The sequence below is a fragment of the Dermacentor variabilis genome, chromosome 5, assembly GCF_050947875.1.
Source record: "Dermacentor variabilis isolate Ectoservices chromosome 5, ASM5094787v1, whole genome shotgun sequence".
NCBI classification, from domain to species: Eukaryota; Metazoa; Arthropoda; class Arachnida; order Ixodida; family Ixodidae; genus Dermacentor; species Dermacentor variabilis.
Genome location: NC_134572.1, coordinates 21,247,158 through 21,268,907, shown reverse-complemented (window position 1 = coordinate 21,268,907; position 21,750 = coordinate 21,247,158). Strand labels below are relative to the sequence as shown.

The 21,750-nt window shown below is 42.3% G+C and overlaps 1 protein-coding gene across 1 annotated transcript; it reads left to right on the top strand.

Annotated features, from left to right (window-relative positions):
- The first annotated feature begins 10,552 nt into the window (after positions 1–10,552).
- LOC142582344 (uncharacterized) lies at positions 10,553–20,438 on the top strand. Its single transcript, XM_075691952.1, has 4 exons — positions 10,553–11,172; positions 12,369–12,425; positions 13,531–13,721; positions 15,020–20,438. Exons 2-4 carry the CDS (start codon positions 12,380–12,382, stop codon positions 15,101–15,103), a joined length of 321 nt encoding a protein of 106 aa, XP_075548067.1. The 5' UTR covers positions 10,553–11,172; positions 12,369–12,379; the 3' UTR covers positions 15,104–20,438.
- The last annotated feature ends 1,312 nt before the right edge of the window (positions 20,439–21,750 follow it).

The following is a 21,750-nucleotide window of genomic DNA, read 5'->3' as shown; positions in this document are numbered from 1 at the left end:
TATTGGGCTATAACCATATTGTCGACGTGGTTTTCTATTGTCGACATAAAACACTCAGGGAGCAGCGTAAATGTCTTTCTCATCTCTTGACCCACTTCCTGATTTTTGACGTCACAAAGCTTATAATAAAGCCAGCATCACTTCCTCGCGCGCTTTTTGTACATTAAGCAAGCGCTTTGCACATTACGTCTTTCCAGTCCGTCCACTCACTCTGTCGCTTCTGTCGCTACGTTTAAATATCTCGGCTGGCATGGGCCTATTTTATGTCCACTGCAGGACGAAGGCATGGCCCTGCGAGCTCCAATTACCTCTGTCCTGCGCCATCCGATTCCAACTAGCACCTGCGAATTTCCTAATTTCATCGCACCACCTAGTCTTCTGCCGTCCTCTACTGCGCTTCCCTTCTCTTGGTACCCATTCTGTAACCCTAATGGTCCAACGGTTATCTAACCTGCGCATTACATGACCTGTCCAGCGCCATTTTTTTCTCTTAATGTCAATTAGTATATCGGCTATAGCCGTTTTCTCTCTGATCCAAACCGCTCTTTCTGTCTCTTAACGTTATGCCTAGCATTCTTCGTTCCATCGCTCTTTGCGTGGTCCTTAACTTGTTGTCAAGCTTTTTTGTGAATCTCGAAGTCTCTGCCCCATATGTCAGCACCGGTAAAGTTTACTGATCGTACTCCTTCCTTTTCAATGATAACGGTAAGCTTCCGGTCAGAAGCTGACAATGTCTGCCGTATGCGATCCAAGCCATTCTAATTCTATGAATTTCCTTCTGATGATCAGGGTTCCCTGTGATTAATTGACCTAGGTAAACGTACTCCTTCACAGACTCTGGAGGCTGACTGGCTATCCTGAACGCTTCTTCCCTTGCCCGGTTTTTCATCATTATCTTTGTCCTCTGCATATTAATCTCGAACACCCCTCTTACACTTCCTCTGTTAAGGTCCTCAATCATTTGTTGTAACTCGTCCGCAGTTTTGTTGAATAGAACATTGTCATCGGAAAACCGAAGATTGCTGAGGTATTCGTCGTCGATCCTTACTTCTAAGCCTTCCCAGTTTAATAGCTTGAATACTTCTTCCAAGCACGCAGTGAATAGCATTGGAAAGATTGTGTCTCCTTGTCTGACCCCTTTCTTTATAACTATCTTCCTACTTTTCTTGTGTAGAATTAAGGTAGCTGTGGAATCTCTATAGATATTTCCCAAGATATTTACGTAAGCGGTTTGTATTCCTTGATTATGTAATGCCTCTATCACTGCTGGTATCTCTACTGAATCAAACAGCTTTTCGTAATCTATGGAAGCTATATGGAGAGGCTGATTGTACTCTGCGGATTTTTCGATTACATGATTGATGACGTGGATGTGATTCATTGTAAAGTATCCCTTCGTGAAACATGCCTGTTTGTTCCCTCGTTTGACTAAAGTCCAGCGCTGCCCTTACTTTATTGGAGAATATCTTGGCGAATATTTTATATAATACTGGGAGTAAGCTAATGGGCCTATAATTTTCCAATTCTTTAACGTCTCCATTTTTGTGGATTAGTATAATGTTTGCATTCTTCCAGTTTTCTGGTACCCTTGCAATCGATAGACACTTCGCATAGAGAGCCACCAGTTTTCCAAGCATTACGTCTCCTCCATCTTTGATTAAATCGACTGTTATTCCATCTTCTCCCGCCGATCTTCCCCGTTTCATGTCCTGCATTGTACGTCTCCGTAATGTACATAGCGTTATTCTAAAAAAATTCGCAGCTTCTCTATAAAACGAAGCAGTGATGCGATAGCTGGCGCAATACTGTGCGCAGTTGCACTGTTCGTTGGTGTATCGGTAGGAATAAACATCACTGGTGCGCGCGAGCAATTTTCTTTCTAGAAGAAGAAAGCGTTAGGCATTGATTGAAGCCCGGTGTCCTCCTCACTTGGGTAGGTGACGCTCCCTCGTGTGTGCAACAGGCACAGTATTCTCCAGGCGAACTATTCATGGCTGCAGCAACGGCGGAGTGGCTGAGAGGTAGAATCATTGAGTGGCAATCTGCGGGTCCGGTTTTAGAATACTCGCGAAGCACTGCAAGTCTTTTTTGTGTATAAAGTTTCGGCTGAGCGCTCTGGGATTCCAGCGACGGACACCGGTGGACATCAAAACGGCTAAGAAAGTGAGCCCACAACAGGTATCGCTGTAAATGGGCTCTTAAATGCTAAGAGCCCATGTAGAAGGCTCCCGCATTGCTGTCGGTCCTGTCGTTCGCTAATAGCCGAAGTGCTGAGAAGCGGCTACCCTTAGCAAAAAAAAAGAAAAATGGAGATATATATTTTCGAGCCACGTGTCCACCCAGGTCCACTTCACTGGCCGCCCTCGCTCCCAGCTGGCAGTCTTTAGGTACCCGCGTGAGCCTATTAGTCCCGGTGTCGTCAGTGGGCAGCGCAGTGGCCAACAGAGGGAGAAAAAGACCGAGAGAAAGTAAACCTCGTAAGCGTGTGTAAGCGCTACCGGAGCATAATGCGCGCCTGATGGCGTCGCGACTCGCAACGCCCAAATAGCCCAGCGCTCGCTTTTTGCTTCGTCAACGCTGTCCCGCTCACTGCAGCGCGAAGCGATTGACATCAGATTTACGCATTATGCGGGCTTCTCTTGTCGCTGTTTTCTTTTTTTCACTGCTGTTTGTCAGTCTTCTTACAACGCTTTGAGGTCACTTCGAAGGTAGCAACTCGGAATTGCGACGCCTTCAGGGCCAACGCACCCAAGAAGCCGTTCCACCGTTGTTCTATGCAGAGCGGGAATAGCTGCTCATTACTGTTCTGCATACAAGCGCGCGCCTCGATCTTCTTCCGTCTGTGCGGTCTGTGTCGGGTGGGCGCTCACGCCTGCGTGCTTGCAAAATGCTTTGTGTGCGACTGTGCCACGTTGTTTCTTTTTCAGCAGTTACTTGAGCAGAAAGGGAGGGGGAGCAGGTAGATAGTAAAATGTGCGCCAGACGTGCATAGACCCTGTTTTTTTCAAGGGACAAATGTCGGAGCAGGTAAATAAATGACTTTATCTTGTAAGAGTTGTTATTTATGGTTAGCGACTGAAAGTAACGATATTAGTTTTTTCTTGGTTAATGTCGCGTTTACTTTAAGTGACCAACCATTTAGTTTATTTCTCATATCGCGTTGGATGCAAGGCATCAAGCAGGTTTAAAGCCCTCATCATATTTTTTTCCCTAGCTTCGAAGCAGGAGATTCATTAGGCATGACAATGTTTCCTATTAACATCTCGCTCATACTTCTGTTAAATGGAGCTTGATGGCGGCAAAATTTGGGTTTTAACAATCTGCTATTTTCAATTAGAGGAGCGCATGTTGCACCACGTGCTAAACATGTTGCCATTCTCGGTACTTCAAAGTGTTCCACAGTAATAACGATCTCGGGATGAGCGAAAAGAAGAGAAAGAAAAACCAGAGAACCATAAGGAGCTTCTTTTTCACCCCTTCGAACAAGACAACTACGAATGTCTCACGAGAAGTCAGTGGATGCTGACAGATTAGCCGAGTGCTTGGACGTCGTTTTATTTATTTTCCCAGTGGCGTGTGCTGGTTATACGGAACAGAGATGGTACAAACTGGTTTCTGCCTAACAGGACTTGGCTAACCAAAAAAAAGTTACATGCTGGCGTTCTACGTGCCAAAACCACCATCTGATTATGACGCACGCCGTAGTTGGGGACTCAGTATTTATTTGCATCCCCTGAGGTTCTTTAACGTGCCCCAAATACACGGTGCACAGGCGTTTTTGCGTTTTAGATCAAATGCAGCGGCCGCGGCCGGGATTTGGTTCCACGACGCAGTTACTTATTGGCTAACTACAGGTTTGGAGTGTTTACCACTAAGCATTGCTGGGAACAGATAGTAACGAGAGTTCCGGACAGACGCGCGTTGAATACTATTTCAGATAACAGAAACCAGCCTTCCGTAATGCAGGTTTGCACATTTTGTAGCCCTATTAGAGCGATGTTTCATATTCATTTCGTAAATATGTGTTGGAAATATGCGACACAATGACTGCAGCGTGACAAATTGTTCTATGGAAATTCAGTCCTGTGGAATCTCAAAAGGTGGAGGGCAATGCGATGAAAAGAGGAATCATCATCCACCGGAATGTAGCACGAAGCTACGAAAGAAACCCATAAGGCTTTCTCGGAAAGAAAGCTTCGCAGTTGAGGAAAACATTTGCCCTTGTCCGGAATATAAACCCGGGACCAGCGCCTTTCCAAGGCGGTCGCTGTACAATCTGAGCTAACCAGGAGGCCAGCAGATCGCAGCGCGAGGGCGAATTGATCTATGGCACCATGCACAGGAGCCCTGAATGTCGCAAATCAGTTCGGCAGAATCCCGCAAGGTGGAGAGAAATGTCATAAAAGGAAAAATTGTGAGATACGCCCTGCCGAACACCGTATTTTTTTTTATAGTGGACTGCGTTTCCATTTGTTCATAACAGTGCCCTGCGTTTATTTCAACTAACTATACATTACTAAGTTAATGCCACCTTTGTAACAGTCGCTTCACTTGGTGGAAATATGGCGCGAGTTTCTTTATTGGCGCACAAGGGCGTTTGCGTTCATTACGTGATTTATGTCAAAAAAGATTAACTTCTATAGTAGTATCCAGGTTTGGTGAGGTATTCGTTCTTGCCAGCGCTGTGTGAAGAGAGAGAGAGAAAATGATAAATGAAAGGTAGGGAGGTTAACCAGGACTGAGCCCGGTTGGCTACCCTACACTGGGGAAAGGGAAAGAGGGACGGAGAGATTAAAAGAAGAGAAAGTCCACTGGAGATATCAGTCGGTCACTCAGCCCGGATCACAGACGCTGACTCAAGCCGTTGCCTGGGCAGCAATATGCCAGGGGTAAGGAGCAACTTCTCTAATGATCTCTTTGTCTGTTTTTCGTCATTTTGCTTGGGGAGAAGACTGTCACTAGCTCACTTACCTGCTCATGGTTTATGAACTTGTCGTTTCTATATTGTAATGAATACTATCATTAAAGCAAAACGGGACATAGTGCAATATTTAAGGCATTGTATTTATGGTTCGCAGGGCTTAGATTCAAATCTAACGATTATTGCTTTTCGTACACTGCAATCCGAATTACGCATCCATATATGGTCGTATGACGCAAAGTTTGCCCCCATAATTGCCATCGCAAAACAAAAAAAAAGTGTTGCTCGAAATCACAAATTTCAAGCATCTCATCTCCAGAAGCATACAAAAATCGGGCATTTCTGTTTTACTAAGTATCTTCAGTAACAGCATAATCATGTTACATCAACCAGCATTCGCAGCAGTGTTCTTTAAGGAATTTTGTTTAGTTTCACTTTAAAAATCTATGGCGTCTAACGGACTTAAGAGCAGCCTTTCATATTTCGCTCACTTTAAAGATGCGCTCTAATGCTTCGGTCTTATTATAAATTTAAAAAAAAACATAGAAAAGAAGCGAGAAAAAAAAAAGAAACACGGAACCCTCGGAAAGAAAACTCCGCGGCTGGTGTGCGCATTCTTCCCCAGAAGCGATTACGCGCCAAAAAGAACGGTGTGGTGCGGTAAGTGGATTTTTTTTAAACCGACGTAAACGGCGAAAACTGCTTGACCTTATTGCTGACAGTGCGCCCAAGCGTTTATCCGTTTCTTCTTGGGTATCATTTTTGTTCTCAGCCAAACCCCTATATTGGCGGGAAGCGCAAATACTTGCGATCTTTCTTCTTTCACACGTCGTTGTCTTTTCTCTTCCTTTTTTTTTCTTAAGTCGGCTAGATCATGACAGTCTTTGGTCATGACCTCTTCTTTTTTTTTTATGCAACTCTCGCCATCCTTAGTTTCATTCTTGTTTCTATATTCTGTCTCCTGCTTATACGTCACTCCTTTCCTAAACATTTTGGACGGAATATTTAAAGTGCAAATTCCTCTGAGAAACACCAATCAAAAGTGCAATTGCCAACTGCATACGTTGTCATGTTTTTTTACTACAAAGACAAGTGGTCGACTACTGTCGCGAAAGGGTTAAGTTGGATTTTCGACGAAGGGTTGCAGGCAGCGTGAATCCATTGGCTATTATTGTTGTCTCTACCCAAGCTTGCATGATAACTCGTATTCTACTCCTGATTAACCAAAGTCGAGACTGACTATATATATAAGAGCTTCACAGGCTTTGACGCAGAACGAATTTCTTTGTTATATTCCAGCTATAAACAAAGTGCTCTGCTTTTGATATGCTTATTTATTTGCAGCGGCAGCCGTACACAGGCACCTTTTGCTTGAACTTTGGTTCTCTCGGCGAATGCCACCAGCTATCAATTACTGATCACGGCGTCGATACTGAAGCTCTATATAAAAATGATCTAGCATTCATTCATTCATTCATTCATTCATTCATTCATTCATTCATTCATTCATTCATTCATTCATTCATTCGTTCATTCATTTGGTTGGAAATGCTACTCCAGACTTTCTCGAATGTCGTAATGCCGGTTATCATGCAGTCGTGGGAGTGGTCGTCAAGGTAACTATGACAAACAAGGCTGCGCGCATGCTCGTATGCGCGATCTCATACTTGAACGTACGCACATACTCCTACAAGCGCGCGCACACACGTTCACAAGAATGCACGTACGCGTGCGCGCTCACAAGTATACGCACGTAAGCACGCAGAAGTAGTGAGTCACTCGGCCTGAAGTGGCTACACACTCGGCCGTCGCCATTATTCCAAGTCGGATAGATAACGAAGCCACTGCTTGTTATACGTCACTAAATTTAAGAAGCTCACAACGCTGCATTCTATCTTTTTCATAAAGCGAACAGCTTTTTTTGGCGCGTCTGCCCGTTCGGGCAGTTGGGGGTTGGTGGTTACGGTATGGCGGTCACACTTTCGGAACCGATACAAACGGTGTGTGTGCTCTCACGCAACCAAACTGCGTAGCGCGTTCGTCGCCAACAGTAAGTACATCAGATTCAGAGACATTTAATGCGAACATAGTTCTCACAAACGTATGACTTCTCGGTGTGGCATTTGCAACGATAAAATAATTTCTTTCTTTCAAATTTCATTAAACAACCAGAACTATTCCGGAGGTGGCGAAGATAGGCAATGGGCGACAATGAGACGGTGGAACTTGCCTACGTTGAAGACTTCTCTCCGTAATATCTTTGTGCATGTAAGTGAATAGCCGGTCTCTCAGCACGTGCTGTCGCGCGAGAGCTTTCGGGGAGTCTGAGGATCGCGATGATTGTCCTCCTCTTCTCACACCACGCTTTCCGCCTTTGGCAGCTGCAAGATGGGTCTCCGGCACCGCTACGGATGTACAGGTTAATGATTCTGTTCTTTACTTAATTATCGGACGAAGCAGCAAACGTAACCTAAATGTACGGTCTCTAACAAATATGCCTCCAAGCGCATCTTTCCTTTTATAAAGCACATAACTTTGTAAAATCCTCAACTGTACGCCTGCATTGACAATCGGCGTCGGCGGTTTCTGCACAATATTTTCCTTTAGATATTATCTTTTCGGGCTGTCTTAATCATGCCGCAGGGCCCGCTTTACGTGAGAAGCCCGCTTTTTCAGTCCAAGTCCACTAGAGAGAAAATTACACTAGTCGGCGGGAAGTTTTGTTCTAGTGACGCTACACTTGAAACTAATGATCGTCGACAGAATGTTGTGCCCTAGAACCATATCAGGTGGGAAATAAATTAATGAATATACTCTTTAGTAAACCTCATAGACGACTGGTTGTCAGCAGCATACATAAATGCTGCTAATTCTTGCTTTCGCCAAGACGACTATTAACCTACAGTATCGTTTTTTGCAATGTCATGCCGATCCAATGCTATTCTTTATGTCTACCTTTCTTAATCTGTTCGGAAGTGACTGCGACCACCATGCCACAGGATGATGCAACAAAATAAGATTTGGCAAAAACATACCCTTTATGCTATGCGAGCCCTGGAGCGCTATTATTAGTATTATTAGAACTGGAACTTATTAGTTCCAGTTCTGCAATCAGCTCTCCGCGATTGGCCAAAACTTTTTTGAACCACCCCCACTTCGGCTGTACGTGAACGCGGCGTCACGAAAACCGCGACAGCTCCCCACCTGATATTACGTGTACACACAGATTATGAATAATTTGACTGACAAAACGAAAAATAATAATTTCTCATTTGACACCTATTCGCCACTAGCCTTCTGCTATTGGTCAAAAGATTTCGGGCTGCGCCCACTTCGCCTGTATATCACGCGACCTCACGAAACCTCGAAAACTCGCGTCAAAGTGATGTGCACGCGTTAAAGATGCATTATTATGCCGAACAAAACTGATTTTTTTTCTGAATAGCCGGAGATTGGCCCGTTTCGAAAGGAACAGAAACTAGCTGCCCGCCGATCACTAAGGCACTGGCTACTCACCTGACGGAGTACATCGCTTTATTTGCATATAATAAAGCTTTCTGTGTAGCCGCATAACGTTATCGAACCCTTTCAGCCCGTTTACAAGATCGCTCTGCCAACTCTTCGTTGCTGAGGATCAGTTTTGGCGGCATTCTTAACTTTCCGTTGCACACTGCCACGATTTTAGACAAGCCACCGCAAACTGAGTGAGGGGAAGTGGACCAATCGCAGACGTCTGCATCGCCTTCTTCATCTGGTTATCTGTTTTCACTGCGCTGGCTCGGTCCCATGGAAACCCACTCCACTCGAGCGTACACTCTAAGAAAAAAGAGAGTAAAAAGTGAGTCACGGCAACTTGACTCTCTTTTTTCTTCCGAAGACCCACTTTTACGCGAGTAGAGTCAGGAAACAAGAGTCAACATTTGCGCATGGGTCGTTTGACTCTCAATAGCACGCGAAGAGTCGTCGTGGAAAATCGCCATTCCTCTGATATTTCAGATGAGTCTGGCGAGAGAAAGATTTTAATGCAGGAGAAGAAATACCAGATAAACTCTTCTGTTTTAGGTAGGCCCTCGGGTTCCTGTCCTGGTTGTAATGCGGTGTATCATTCTTTCATCCTTGTCATGTTCTGCAATTACTTCGAACTCTATATATTGATTTTCCTTGACCATGTTTGTTGATACCTCGCACGCTTAAGCGATAGCTGGTTTCCTATGCTAAGGAAGACCTGGATTTGCCACACTGGATTCTGACCATAAGTAAATCTAAAAAAAAAAGTATTGGCTACTAAAGAGAGCACAGCAACGAGATTACAAGTTCAGTAGGCGCCCTCAACAGTGTCGATTGTAAGTGTAATTCCGCGACTTAAAATTAAATTTTGAAGATTTAAGTTCAAAAATCAAGATCTTGTTATGAGGCGCACGGCAATGGAAAGCTGCAGATTTATTTTCAGCAGCTCGGGTTATTTAACGTGTACGGAATGCACGGTATACGCGCATTTTCGCATTCTGACCCCGTTGGTATGTGACTGCCGCGGTTGTGGTTGGACCCGTCACCTCGAGCTCAGCAGCGCAACACCAAAGCCACTGGGCTACCGCAGTGCGTTGCGTTCCGCGACCAGAAACAAATATTAGTGCACGCAACACTGCTTTGGAACCCCCTAGAAATATAAAAACAATAACACAGCAGTTTCACCCCAATGCTGCATGAACCACTGCACGAACTATTGCACGAACCAAGGTTCGTAGTTTCATCGGCTGAATAAACTGCAGTAAACATTCGCTTACTCCTGAAATTAGCAAGCACTGGGTCACGCGCGCACGTGCAAACATCAACAGATCTCACTCAGTGACGGCGAACACTCGCTGTCACAGCGTTGGCGTGATGAAGGGCGCGAGCAGAGCGGACCGAACGCTTCCGAAAATTTGCGCTATCTGAGCACACCCTTACCCCCCCCCCCCCTCCTCTCCCAGCTTTGCATCCATCGGAAATTATCTCCAAAACAGAGCGAGGGCGGCGCAAGACCGGGCTAGAGCAACGGCTAGAGGAGGAGAAGCGCGCTAAACTAGCGCCTCCCTCTCCCGGCTTGCGCGCGTTTTATCACGTGACGTTCTTAGATACTTGACTTGGGGCGCCCATCCAGCCCGGCTCAGTCTCGAACACTTCCTTTAACGCGCACAGTCAACGGCGCGGGATGGGATCTTATCGCACTTGACTTTATACGTAAGCTCGCGGTAAAACCGACAGATATATTTCGACGGTTGTGCCCATATACCTGATATCGCAAAATTCGCAATAAACAGAAAATTTTACTGAGGACCAACAACGCTGCTTCTCCACGTCGTGATACAGCGGTGAACGATATTTCGGGAAAATGTGTTGCTAAATCTCCGTCAAACACTACGCTCGCATTTGGTGACAGCGGAACGCAGTCGCAAGAAATTGTGGAGAATATACCGGAGTTCTGGCAGCTTCAGGTGCACTAGATTATTCAGTAACGTCGGCGGCTTTGTAGTTATACCTTACATCAGAGGAAACTGCACTTGACAGAGATCAAGGGCAGCCGCACCGTTAGAGCTAAGAAAATTAAGAACAATTACGCCGCGTCTTCCCACTTCGAGCACGCTCCGACAGCCCAACGATAGATATTTCAAACGTAACCGCACTCGGACGAGCAAATTTTGCTTCTGCGAAGTGAACGTAGCGGGTATTTCAAGACGCGTGTTAAATTCACGGCTGTTTCATTCGTGAGCATTACTTACGTGACGTAAAATTATCAGTGAGCAAAACAGTTTTTGTTTCAACGCAAGGAAAGAAAACCGAAACTAGTTGTGCGGATTCAAATGATCCAAAGCCGAAGCCGTCAATAGTATGACGCCATTTTTCAGTTGTGTTGCATCTCGCGCGAGTACGTTGTCGTCGAGTGGTGGTTCTTTATTCTATGGAGTGGTTCTGAAAGCGCTGCGTTAGGGGCGACTGCAACCAGGCGTTGCGGCAAGTTACGGTGGGAACTTCTGTCCGTGCTGTGTGATTGCGATGAGGACGACTGCCGCCAGCAGCGGCGTGTCGCCGATTTCGTCTTTGCCGACATCGAGCATTGTGCAGCTCGCCGGACCGTCACAAGCGCCGGAAGTGTTGCGTTTTGCACTGCATTTTCCTTGTGATATGGGAGATCGCAACGCAGAGACGACCAGATGCATACGAAAGACTACCAGCGGAGAGTGACCTGTGCCATATTTCTCTTAACCTCTCAGGTAAGCATATCAGCTTTTGTTCCGAGTTTACAAACGGCGCGTAATCGGCCCTTCCGGCACGGCTACATTTTGCGCCACGTTTCTCTTGGCAGTTCACAGACGTTTCTTAGGCATGCGTGGGCGTATGTATGCGAAAATACTACTGGCAGACGGAAGCCTCAGGAGAGCATCTGAAATTATAGCAAAGCTGTACTGCCATAGATAAACACCTTTCTTAACGACTCCAATGACGAGTGGCCTGTCGCATCGAAAAATCCGTAGAATACCAAGTACTGCGTAACTTGAAGTGTAGTGTGACCAGTGTGACTTTCGCTGGCGAAGACAGGTTGTCGAAAAAACAGTAGTCTATTTTGGAGATTTACTAGCGCTTTAGTTATATTACCGCGAATAGTAAAAACGCTACCACGCTGTATGGCATTGTCAGGCGATGTGGCCGCACAGATATTTTCGTAGCAGTAAGGCGGCTGCATGCACGAGCGAACAGACACAACCCTTTAAAAGCGCTGAAACAGAACAAATTAAATGTGCATTTGGCGTCAAGTCGGAAACACATTGGCTTACAGTATAAGCCGATGTATAATGCTATTATTTTTTATGTCATCTTTATTTTCACAGTTGTAAATATTTAAAAGCATGAATTTGCTGCAACCTTTATATAGTAAATCCTACTAGGCGCACAAAACCTGGCTGTGTTGTGTAGAGAATTTGTGCTATTCCTACTGGATTTTCTATTTTGAGTCCGGTGTTTTATGAAAAAGAGGGTCTTTTTATTTGTAGTCTTATGTTAGTGCAGATATTTGGCAAGCAGAAATGAGTTGATTGCAAAGTTGTATCTCCCGGTGAGCTGCACATGAACCCAAGTTTATCCTGTCTTGGCTATTGTAAGGTGCATATAACAATTTTAAGTACATACAGCCGTAGTTGGCTTTGTCACTGTAGTGTATTTTGTAAAAGTAGAATGCTATGATTATTTTACTGTTTTCATGCAGAAATACCTTTTTTTCTTGTACCAAGAAACGCTCACATCATTGAATGAAATGAGGTGTGGTGTATTTTTCTACTAATTTAATAAAGGAAATTTCGTCTGCGGTGTATCAGAGATTAGTTTACTTTCTTTTACTAAACTATGCATTATCTCCTCTGCTACTGCTGTTGTTCTGTGTATCTTTGTAATTTTGAAATGTACTTTATTTTAGGTATTCAAGAAATGGCAACATCTAGAAGAAGACGCCATCTTATCCAGCACGTTATGGGTGAGACAGATCGTAGCAGGCACTTTTGCATATCTCATTACCATATGATGCTATTTGTTTTAATTTTTGTGTCCACTTTCCTGGCCTTTTTCATTTCAGCATTATTGTGCTAAGGGTAATACTTTTACATCTAGATAGAGTAACCGTCCAAAAGAGAGAAACATGTCTGTAGGAGACGACACACATAAGCCTCCTTTGTCCGTATCTCTATGTTGCGCAGTTACTCTGTCATTATCTACCAACAAGCACAAATTCTCCATCAGCTACATTTACTAATTCTCTGTTATTACAATTTAATTGGTACAACATTGAAAGTACAGAGGTTCACAGGAAGACAGAGACTTGAAATGATAAGAGCCGTAGAACAAGGAGCATCGCTGGAGCCAATGTTTCAACAAAGAGAAGGAGATAAGTTTTCTTGCCAAACATTGGCTCCAGTAAAATTTCGTGTTCTATCACTATTTACGATTAAAAGACAGCATTAGTGCTCTTGCTGAAGTATTATTCATTATGGAATAAAAATTTGCAGGGTTAAATATGAGGAATGTGAAATTTCTTGTGTATTTTAATGCTACAGCGGAAGCCAGAAAAACAAGATGTAGAGAACCACATTGTTATTTGTCACTACCCAGTTTGGCCAGCTTCATTCAGAGCTTGCACATTGTTGCATTAATGACCACTGGAATTCATTAATTGAATTGCTTCGTGAAAAGCCGCTTCCTCTTTCTGTAATGAAGAAAGGAAATAAACTTCAAATTTACTTATATTCAGAGATATTGAACTTGATTTAATGCAGCTTAACATAGTGCATGTAAAAAATATACAATGACATTTTAAGAGGCTTGCAGTTGACTAGCAAATCAGTTGATGGTATGTGCTCAGGTTACCATTGAGCTTCCACGCACAAATCGGATGCACATATTTTTTTCATTGCTTGGATTTTCATAAACATAAGTACCATTTCTTCTTTGTCGATGTTCTAGTTGTGTTGTAGGACGTAACTGTTTACATTTATTTGTATTGGTATCCATGTTACACAGACAGCTGAATTTTTCTTGTAAACTGACATGGTAGGACTAAGAGCGTTTGTGCAAATTTGCTGCAGGTACACTCTGGTGGCTCCCGCCCCTGCATCCTACGACCACCGTGTCCTCACTATGTTCACTAGGGAGTTCGAAGCCTTTGGCGGCTCCTGCCACTGCGTCCTGCCACCACCGTGTCCTGACTACGTCCACTAGGGAGTTGGCAGCCTTCGTGATGATGCCAAGCAGGCTGGAAGCTGACAGAAAGATCGAGGTAAATACATGTAATTAAGTGGCAAATTTTTTAGTGAAGTGGCTTGTAGCCACTCAGCAATGAAATAATTAACTTCGAAGCAGTTTAGACTCCCTGCTATCGGTGCAAGAATGCTCAAGTCCATCCATTTTGCCTTAGCCGCCAAGAGGCTATGTGGATTAGACGAAATGCGATGCAAATTTTGAAACTAGTAGGAGACCACTTGTACAATTTTTTTTCTTGCTTGACACAAAACTGCTTTGATAAAGCTTTAGCAATTTAAAAACAATACAGTGTACTTTCATACATGTTATTGGGCATAAATTTACTAGGACTGCCTCAATAGTAAGTATGCCGATAAACTTACACCAAAACTGACTTTTTTTGCTAGTTCATCCTCATCTCTGTGCACTGCTGCATAATTTATCTTCCTGAAACCAGTTTTTGCATGCAGCACAAGTTCTAAATATGTGGATTACATAAATTTGCAGCTTTTGCTGTAAGCGAGTTCTATGAAAATAAAGTTAATAGGCCATTTTGTCCATTTTTAATGACCCATAATAAACTGAACAGTGGCTAATAAGCAGTTCAATTTTTGGTGTAAGGCCTCTCTTTATTGTCCTGAAAAATTTGGCCCCCTTAATGAAGGAACCAATTTTTTGGCTATGCCTTTTATGATGCATAGTTTGGTGCGTTACACAAGTATTTCTTGAAATTAACATTTGTCCTATATTAAAGGGCCTCCAGTTTTTCGAAAAGAAATTTCAAGTGGTCGTGTGCCAGGTCGCGACAGCTCGCATGAAATAGCCTACTTACAGAAATAGGGAGGGCCATACCCGCCGTGGTTGCTCAGTGGCTATGGTGTTGGGCTGCTGAGCACGAGGTCGCAGGATTGAACCCCGGCCACGGCGGCCGCATTTCGAGGGGGGCGAAATGCGAAAACACCCGTGTACTTAGATTAAGGTGCACATTAAAGAACCTCAGGGGGTCGAACTTTCCGGTGTCCTCCACTATGGCGTGCCTCATAATCAGAAAGTGGTTTTGGCACGTAAAACCCCATTATTTGAATTTTTTTAGGGAGGGCCCAGTACACTTGACTTTATGTTAAGATACTATTATTGATCTACAAAAGACGGAATGAAACATTCCGTCCTATAAGCAGCTCTTCACATTCATTTACACTTTAGCACATCTGTATACCTCAAGTCTGGTGACCTGTGTCTGTTTTCATTATCTGCTATGTGCCGATAGTAAACTTCTGGTTTGCCCTATGACGGAGAATATTTTGTTGCTTATAGATATGGATCTGTGTTTTTCAGGTTGCCTCGAAATTTTACCCAAGCCGTGCCACACACTTGGGCCAGGCCTCTTGCAAACGACGTATAACCAGGCTCAACGCATGATGTCGAGTGAGTCCGGAGATCGAGGCAACCTGCTGTGCAACCAGCGTGCAACCTTTGGTGACCCTCAACATGTTCCACCTATTTCACAGCTGCACTCAGCTTCCACCTATCCAAACCGCATCACCAGCTGTGGTCACTCATCGAACCATGGATGAATGTTGGGGTGGAGTGATTTGAAGAGACATTCTTTTTGTCTCTTCAAATCCTTAGCAAATACTTGTGTTATTATAATTAATATGTGTCTTTAGTGCCTAGTTTTTAATGGTTCCTTTCTATTAGAATTCTCGCCATCGATTCCTGCTATTATAATGTATGTCTGTCTTTATGCACAGTTTTTCATAGTTCTTTTGTACTTGTCTATGTAATTGATAGGTTCATACTTCTTGTTATACAGAAGGCTAAAATGCAAACTTACGGCATTTTTTTCTTCCTTTTGATAATCTACAGCACTGAAAAGTGTTAAAGAAATGTAACCCAACGTGGGCTCTGGTGCAGGAAAAATTTAAGAGCAATATAGAGTACTTATTTCAAACACCCATTATTTTTGGAAAAGTAAAGAATATAGGAGCACAAAAAAGAAAATATTAAACTAGAGAAACATGAGTTCCCCTCATAAGTCTGATAATAATGTGACTTCCCTTCACTGCAAAGATACCAGTAATATACACGCATACAAGGTTTGAAACAAGAAAGCTATGATGCCTTTGGCATTTCTCAGTGCCTATTTGTCACACTGACGAATGTCAAAGGCATCGTAGGTTTCATGTACACATTGGTTGTGTTACACTTTTGAGTATTGCATTTCTCAAACACAAAGGTTTACAGCAGTGCTTTAAATAGCAAATGCATTTCCTGATTTATTAGTGCAAGAGGAACAGTACAGATCATGTAAAAATTATTTTACAGACTATATGTCCATGGATGCACGCTTCTGATGACATGGCAGTGACGTGGTCGTGGGGTGAATGACTTTATTTCAGATTTAAATATTGGCTTCCAGGTCTAGGTTAGTCTCCTACACTGAATAGTCTAGGTCAGAGCCCATTTACTAGAGAAAGTGAATTAAACTAGGAATTATAAACATCAAAAACTCTTGTTTAGTAAATTAATGTGACAATCAGCAAGGTTCTTTGGGCATTCATTTCCAAATTTGTAGGATATATTTTATGACTGGTTTCATTATTGTGAGAAGAAATGTGTGTTTATTGTCACACTAGAGTTGGCTGCCCCCATTTGTATACAACCCCTTTACAGGCTAAAAATTCAGTGTGTTACCCTATTTACTCGCATAATGATCGCACTTTATTGTAAAAAAAAATGACTCAAATTCAAAGGTGCGATCATTACGCTGGGTAAATTTCCCACAAAAAGAAAAAAAATTTATCCTCTGGCATTTGCTACGGGATGACAACAGGTCAACAAAGAGGTGGCTGCCTCTGTATGTACTGCGGGACACACACACACAAAAAAAACATGGTGGCCGGCAGAGCAAGCCGAACGCGCTCAACACGATTTTTTTTCTTTTCGTGAGTACATTACGTGCATTCAAACAGTTTCTTCCGTATCAGTAATGAATAATATCGGCAAGTTTGCGGCAATAACATAGCCATGTCCACTTTGAGGGGACAGAAACAGATGGGCGCACTTAGCTGCCTGTGACATAGGAACACATGGCGGGCATGCTGCGGAAACTGCGGCATTTGTCTTCACCACTATCTTAATATGGCACGTTTCCGCTAAGGGTGGGCGAATATCTTAGCTGCGTTACAAACGTCGGCGAATGAATAGGGTACACTTCTAACGTATGACTGCTATCATTGCCACTCGCGATTTGTTGCGTGCCCACAAGTGCAGATGAGAAGAAACGAAAGACGCCTTTTTGTTGTTTTTGTTGACCACAACCATTACAAAGCCTACACATAATAAAGGCAAGTTTGGTTGTAGCTTTTTTTTGTCATATGAGTGCGGAAAGTGATGGAAGAAATGAAATGGGGCATCTGCTTAAGAATGTTTGGTGCGTGCAGACTGCTTGGTTTGTCTTCAAGAGTTGTTCGCATAGCAGTTGACAGAGGGTAAGCGCGATCATTATTAGCTAGACTTGGCACATGACATATCGCTGCGGCAAGTTTGAGGTGCAATCTTACACGAGAAATAAAAAAATCGAATTTTGACATCAGAATTTAGGGGTGCGATTATTACGCGAGTGCAATCATTATGCGAGTAAATACGGTATTAGGTTGTTTTTGGCTTTGCGCACTCAATGTTAAGGGATGCAAATGGTGATATACAACAGAATGCAAAAATGACTAATGAATGCAAGCAGGGCGTGGGGCTTTTTAGGCAGATGCGTGCGTGTGCTATTTATAAAGCTCCCCATGGTATGCCTGAAGGCATTTTCTAACACTTTGGTAGAAAACACTGACACCCACTTATTAAGGGGAAATACTCCTCAAAACAACTTTTTTATATATTTGTACTAGAGATTTGAATATACTGTCATTCATAAAGTGTTTTATTAGATTTGAATTGTCATTGATTTTTGTGTAGCTGCTGTTCTTTAGTTATGGTCCTACACAGTGGCAAATATTCTTGTGGGCACTTTCCTGTGTATAAAATTTTCAGAAATAGCTTCATGCTGTATCTTATTTAGCTAGTTATATACTGCAAAGTGATGGCACCTATCAAAACGGCTTGTACAATTACTGGAACTATGAAAAAAATATTAGGCCACATTAAATAATTTTACAGATTGCAATTTCAATTAGATATCGGCATTCTGCATATCTTGAATAGTATGTATGCCAAGTTTCGTTAGTATAGGACAATTATAAGTGCATAAGGTTATTGTCATGCTATTGTGAGAAAAAGTTTTTGAAGTATATTCTAATTTTTTTTCACAATAGCATGAGAAGTATGCAAGATTAGTAGGCAGGCCTGTCTGCCTGCCTACTAATCTTGCATACTTCTAGTAACTTTACATGCTGTTTCAATAGATATTGGCACTTTGCAGTCTACAAAGAGCTTAGTTAGCTGCAGCACACTGCTTTTTGTGAAAATTTAATACATAAGGAAGTGCCTGCAAATATGACTATGTATTTTGCTGTTGTGTAGGACATAACTCGAGAAGCAGCTAAACAAAAACTAATGGAATATATAAAATCTGCATGAAGAACACTACAATTGACTCTCTTTTCAAACCTCTAGTACAAATAATAAGAATATTTCGAGTAATATTCAATCAGCAAAATGTTCCCCTTGCTACAGTGACCTACAACATAGCGACAAAAGTTTAAGGGAAGTCCTCTTGTCAAAGCGACTCTGGGCTGTCTTCCCAAGGGCTTCTGTTAAAGACTGCATTTTCCTGCATTTGTCAGGAGAGCAATACAAAAATGTTTGTGAATTTGGAAATGGTATTGGCACACTAACAGAAAAAAAGACAGTTCTGTGAAATGTAGACTTGATTATAACTTTGTTGGACATTTACATTCCGACTGCATATATTTATTTCGTGTTTTGTACTGAGTGTTTCAGCGGTGACTGCCGCTAATTATTGAACATAACTGCTTTATGACAGTGCGACTAACAGAAATTTATAGCAGTGGCAGGCATTAGAATTACAGTACTCAATGACGTCTACTTTGTAAGAACTTAGACTAGCACCAGTTCTGAGATACACATACCCAAAAGGTAATGATCAAATAGATTTCTCTTTCACACAGAATTGTCCCACAAGGCTTACAGAACTCATTATTTGTCATCTTGTACAAGCAGATTATGCGCCAGATGTAATTTATGCTCGGTAAATACATAAATCAGTCATGCGAGGTGTCTCACTTTAGGTTGCAAATTCGCACTTCTTTTAATCTTGCTTGTTTTTATTTTGTTTCCTTTGTGAGCATGAGTGAGTTGGTGACCTTGGCACATATTCTCAAAACTGTTTCTTCATCACTGGGAATCGCAAAATTTCATTTACACATTAAATTCCCAGTTACTGATATGGTAGGCTTCGAGCTTAATTCCCTTATCTTTCATATGTTTATCTACCAAGTAGTTTTATCGCTCATTGAAACATATCCATGCAATGCAGAGTGGGCACCCAAATTATAAATATCTGTTCTCGCTTTCTACCCTGCTCTGGTGTTTTCAAAACCTAGCATTGGTGCAATGGCCTGTCTGCACCTGCAGAAAAGTAGTGAAGTGGCTAAAGTTAAAGCTCAACAACATAATTAAGATACAAAGCAAAAATATAAGTTCGCAATTGTCCCCCATAACCAGAGTTTTGCTTAGAATTAAAGAAAATGGACATCCTGCTCGGGCTTGAGAGTTGCTTTGGGCACCAAGGGGACTACGTAGCACCTGTGTTAGTGTACAGAAAGCAAAAAAAAATCACTCCAGATTGGAGCGGCAGCGGAAAGTTAAGCACAGATGTTTTATTTCACGCACCATTAATGTGGCTTATCATCTGCTCCTGTTGTATGGGAATGCATACATTGGGAAGACAATCCTTTGCGCCATTGTTACCTTAGCGGGACACCAGAGAAAGGTAGAAATAAATAAAATCGAGAACAGGTATTCACACTTGGTTGCACACAGTGTATTATCTGGAAGTGTTTCACTCTACAAAAGACTACTGTGATAGATAATCATAATGACAAAGACAAAATAATTAAAAGAGGTATGTGTCAGTCATCCGTCCGTGACCTCCAGTGTTTATAGAAACACTTCTTTCTGTATATGTGCCAAGCCGTAGGGAGGCTTTATGTAACTCAGTCATGCTTGCTTAGTTAAAGATTGGAATTAGCGAAATCACAAGAACATTGTATGAGTGATTTGTAAATGTGGCACCTAATGTAACTTATTCATGTATGGGCTGAGGATAGATTACAGCCAGTGCATAATGTGCTCTTACAGGATGACTTGTGATGAGTAAAAGAAGCCTTCCTCACATCTTCCTCTTTGTTTCTTCTGAATCTTTGTGCACTATGTGTATTGTTACAGCTGCGTGCATGTAGCTGGGTATAGTTTATGTGTTCTGCTTCCTTCCTTGTCCTCATAATTCATGCGCCATCTTTGCCGTAACAAAATACAGCTTCCTGTGCTACTTATTTTGTCAATGTGTTTGCTTTATGGAAAGTTTTGTATTAGCGGTTATTTCTACCTGTGAAATTGTCTGTGTCATCTATTATACTTAGTCTTGCAAAAGTATGTTTCTTAACATAAATAAATGATCAGTATAAGTGTTGCTGTATTTATTTTTGTAATTTTGTCAGTTATGAAGTTTTTATACACTGTTGCATGTTGTATGACAGAATAAAATTGATGCACAACTTTTTAATGTGGTGTTTTTCAGATCAATTTTCATCTCACGCTAACATTCACAAATTGTGTGGGAAAAAGTGCCAACAAGAGTACCATAAGGTAAGACAGCTGTTTTTACTGTTAGATTGGATTATCAATTGCCAACCAGTTGTTTTTAACAAGCATAGTATAATGCATAGATAATGTAATCTAAGTTGGAATGTTTTTATTGCACTTCATTATATGGGTCTCATTTGCACATAAGTGCAGCCTGTCTTATTTGTTATGTGTAGCTTACTTGCTTAGAATGTTAAGTCGTAAGTTTAGAACAGGGAAATAGGTTGAACTTATAAATCTTTTGACATATTATAAGAGACTTGTGCGGTGGTGAATTAAACTTCTACATGAGTTACATAATATTTTGGGGTCTCATCAAGGTTCTGAGTGGCATTGCAGTGTCATGCATATGCAGCTGCAGGCTACATATTGGATTTTGCTTTTGCTACATTTTGCTTGGTTGGCTATTGATTCCAGTTTAATAGTAATGAGAACTGTCTTGCTTTCATAGTGATTCTGTGCTGACTGATACATTTGAATTTTCCAGAAGACAATAACAAAGATTGATGAAATATTAACTTTTTCTTCCTAGCCTGCCATGTGCTTTTTGGCACGTTTACTGTGGATTCTTTGTTATCCTATGTTGTCTTTTCACAGTAGTCTTCTTGAGAACTAGCCGTAGTCGTGTGTACTTACAGCAAGAGTTGTTGACACATTTTGAAAAGCGGCTCGACACTGCCATCCAAGAGTGAAACGACTTACATGGATCAGTTGCTTTACTTTATTTGCAAGAGCCCGGCACCGCGCACTAAGGGTAACTTGACACACACTGCTGGAGTCATCAGACTCATCTAGAATAGTTACCGGAATCATTCTTGCAGTGTTCATGTGACACTTTATCTTGAGTCGTCTGACTCATCTAGAATTGTTAACCGACTCCCTCAGCACTAGTCTTGTAACCCTTTTGAGAGAGTATAGGCGACTACTACAACAGAGTATGCATGACTATTGTGTGCGGAGTCACGCAAACACCTTGTATAGAGCACAGATAGTCTCGGGACTCTCTGCCAAAAGAGAGTTCGGGTGTCTCCCACAAAGTGTGTCATATACGTGACGAGTCCAGACTCTTCGAAAAGAGTAAGGGATACTCTTTTTTTTCTTAGTGTGTACTCCTCGCCTCTTGTCAGCCAATTAGATAAGAAAAATGCCTCAGTGTAGGCAATGTCATTTGTTTTGAAAGCAAACAAAAGTGGCCTCCTGTAAAGAAGGAGAGCGTTGCATTGGGCTGTTCA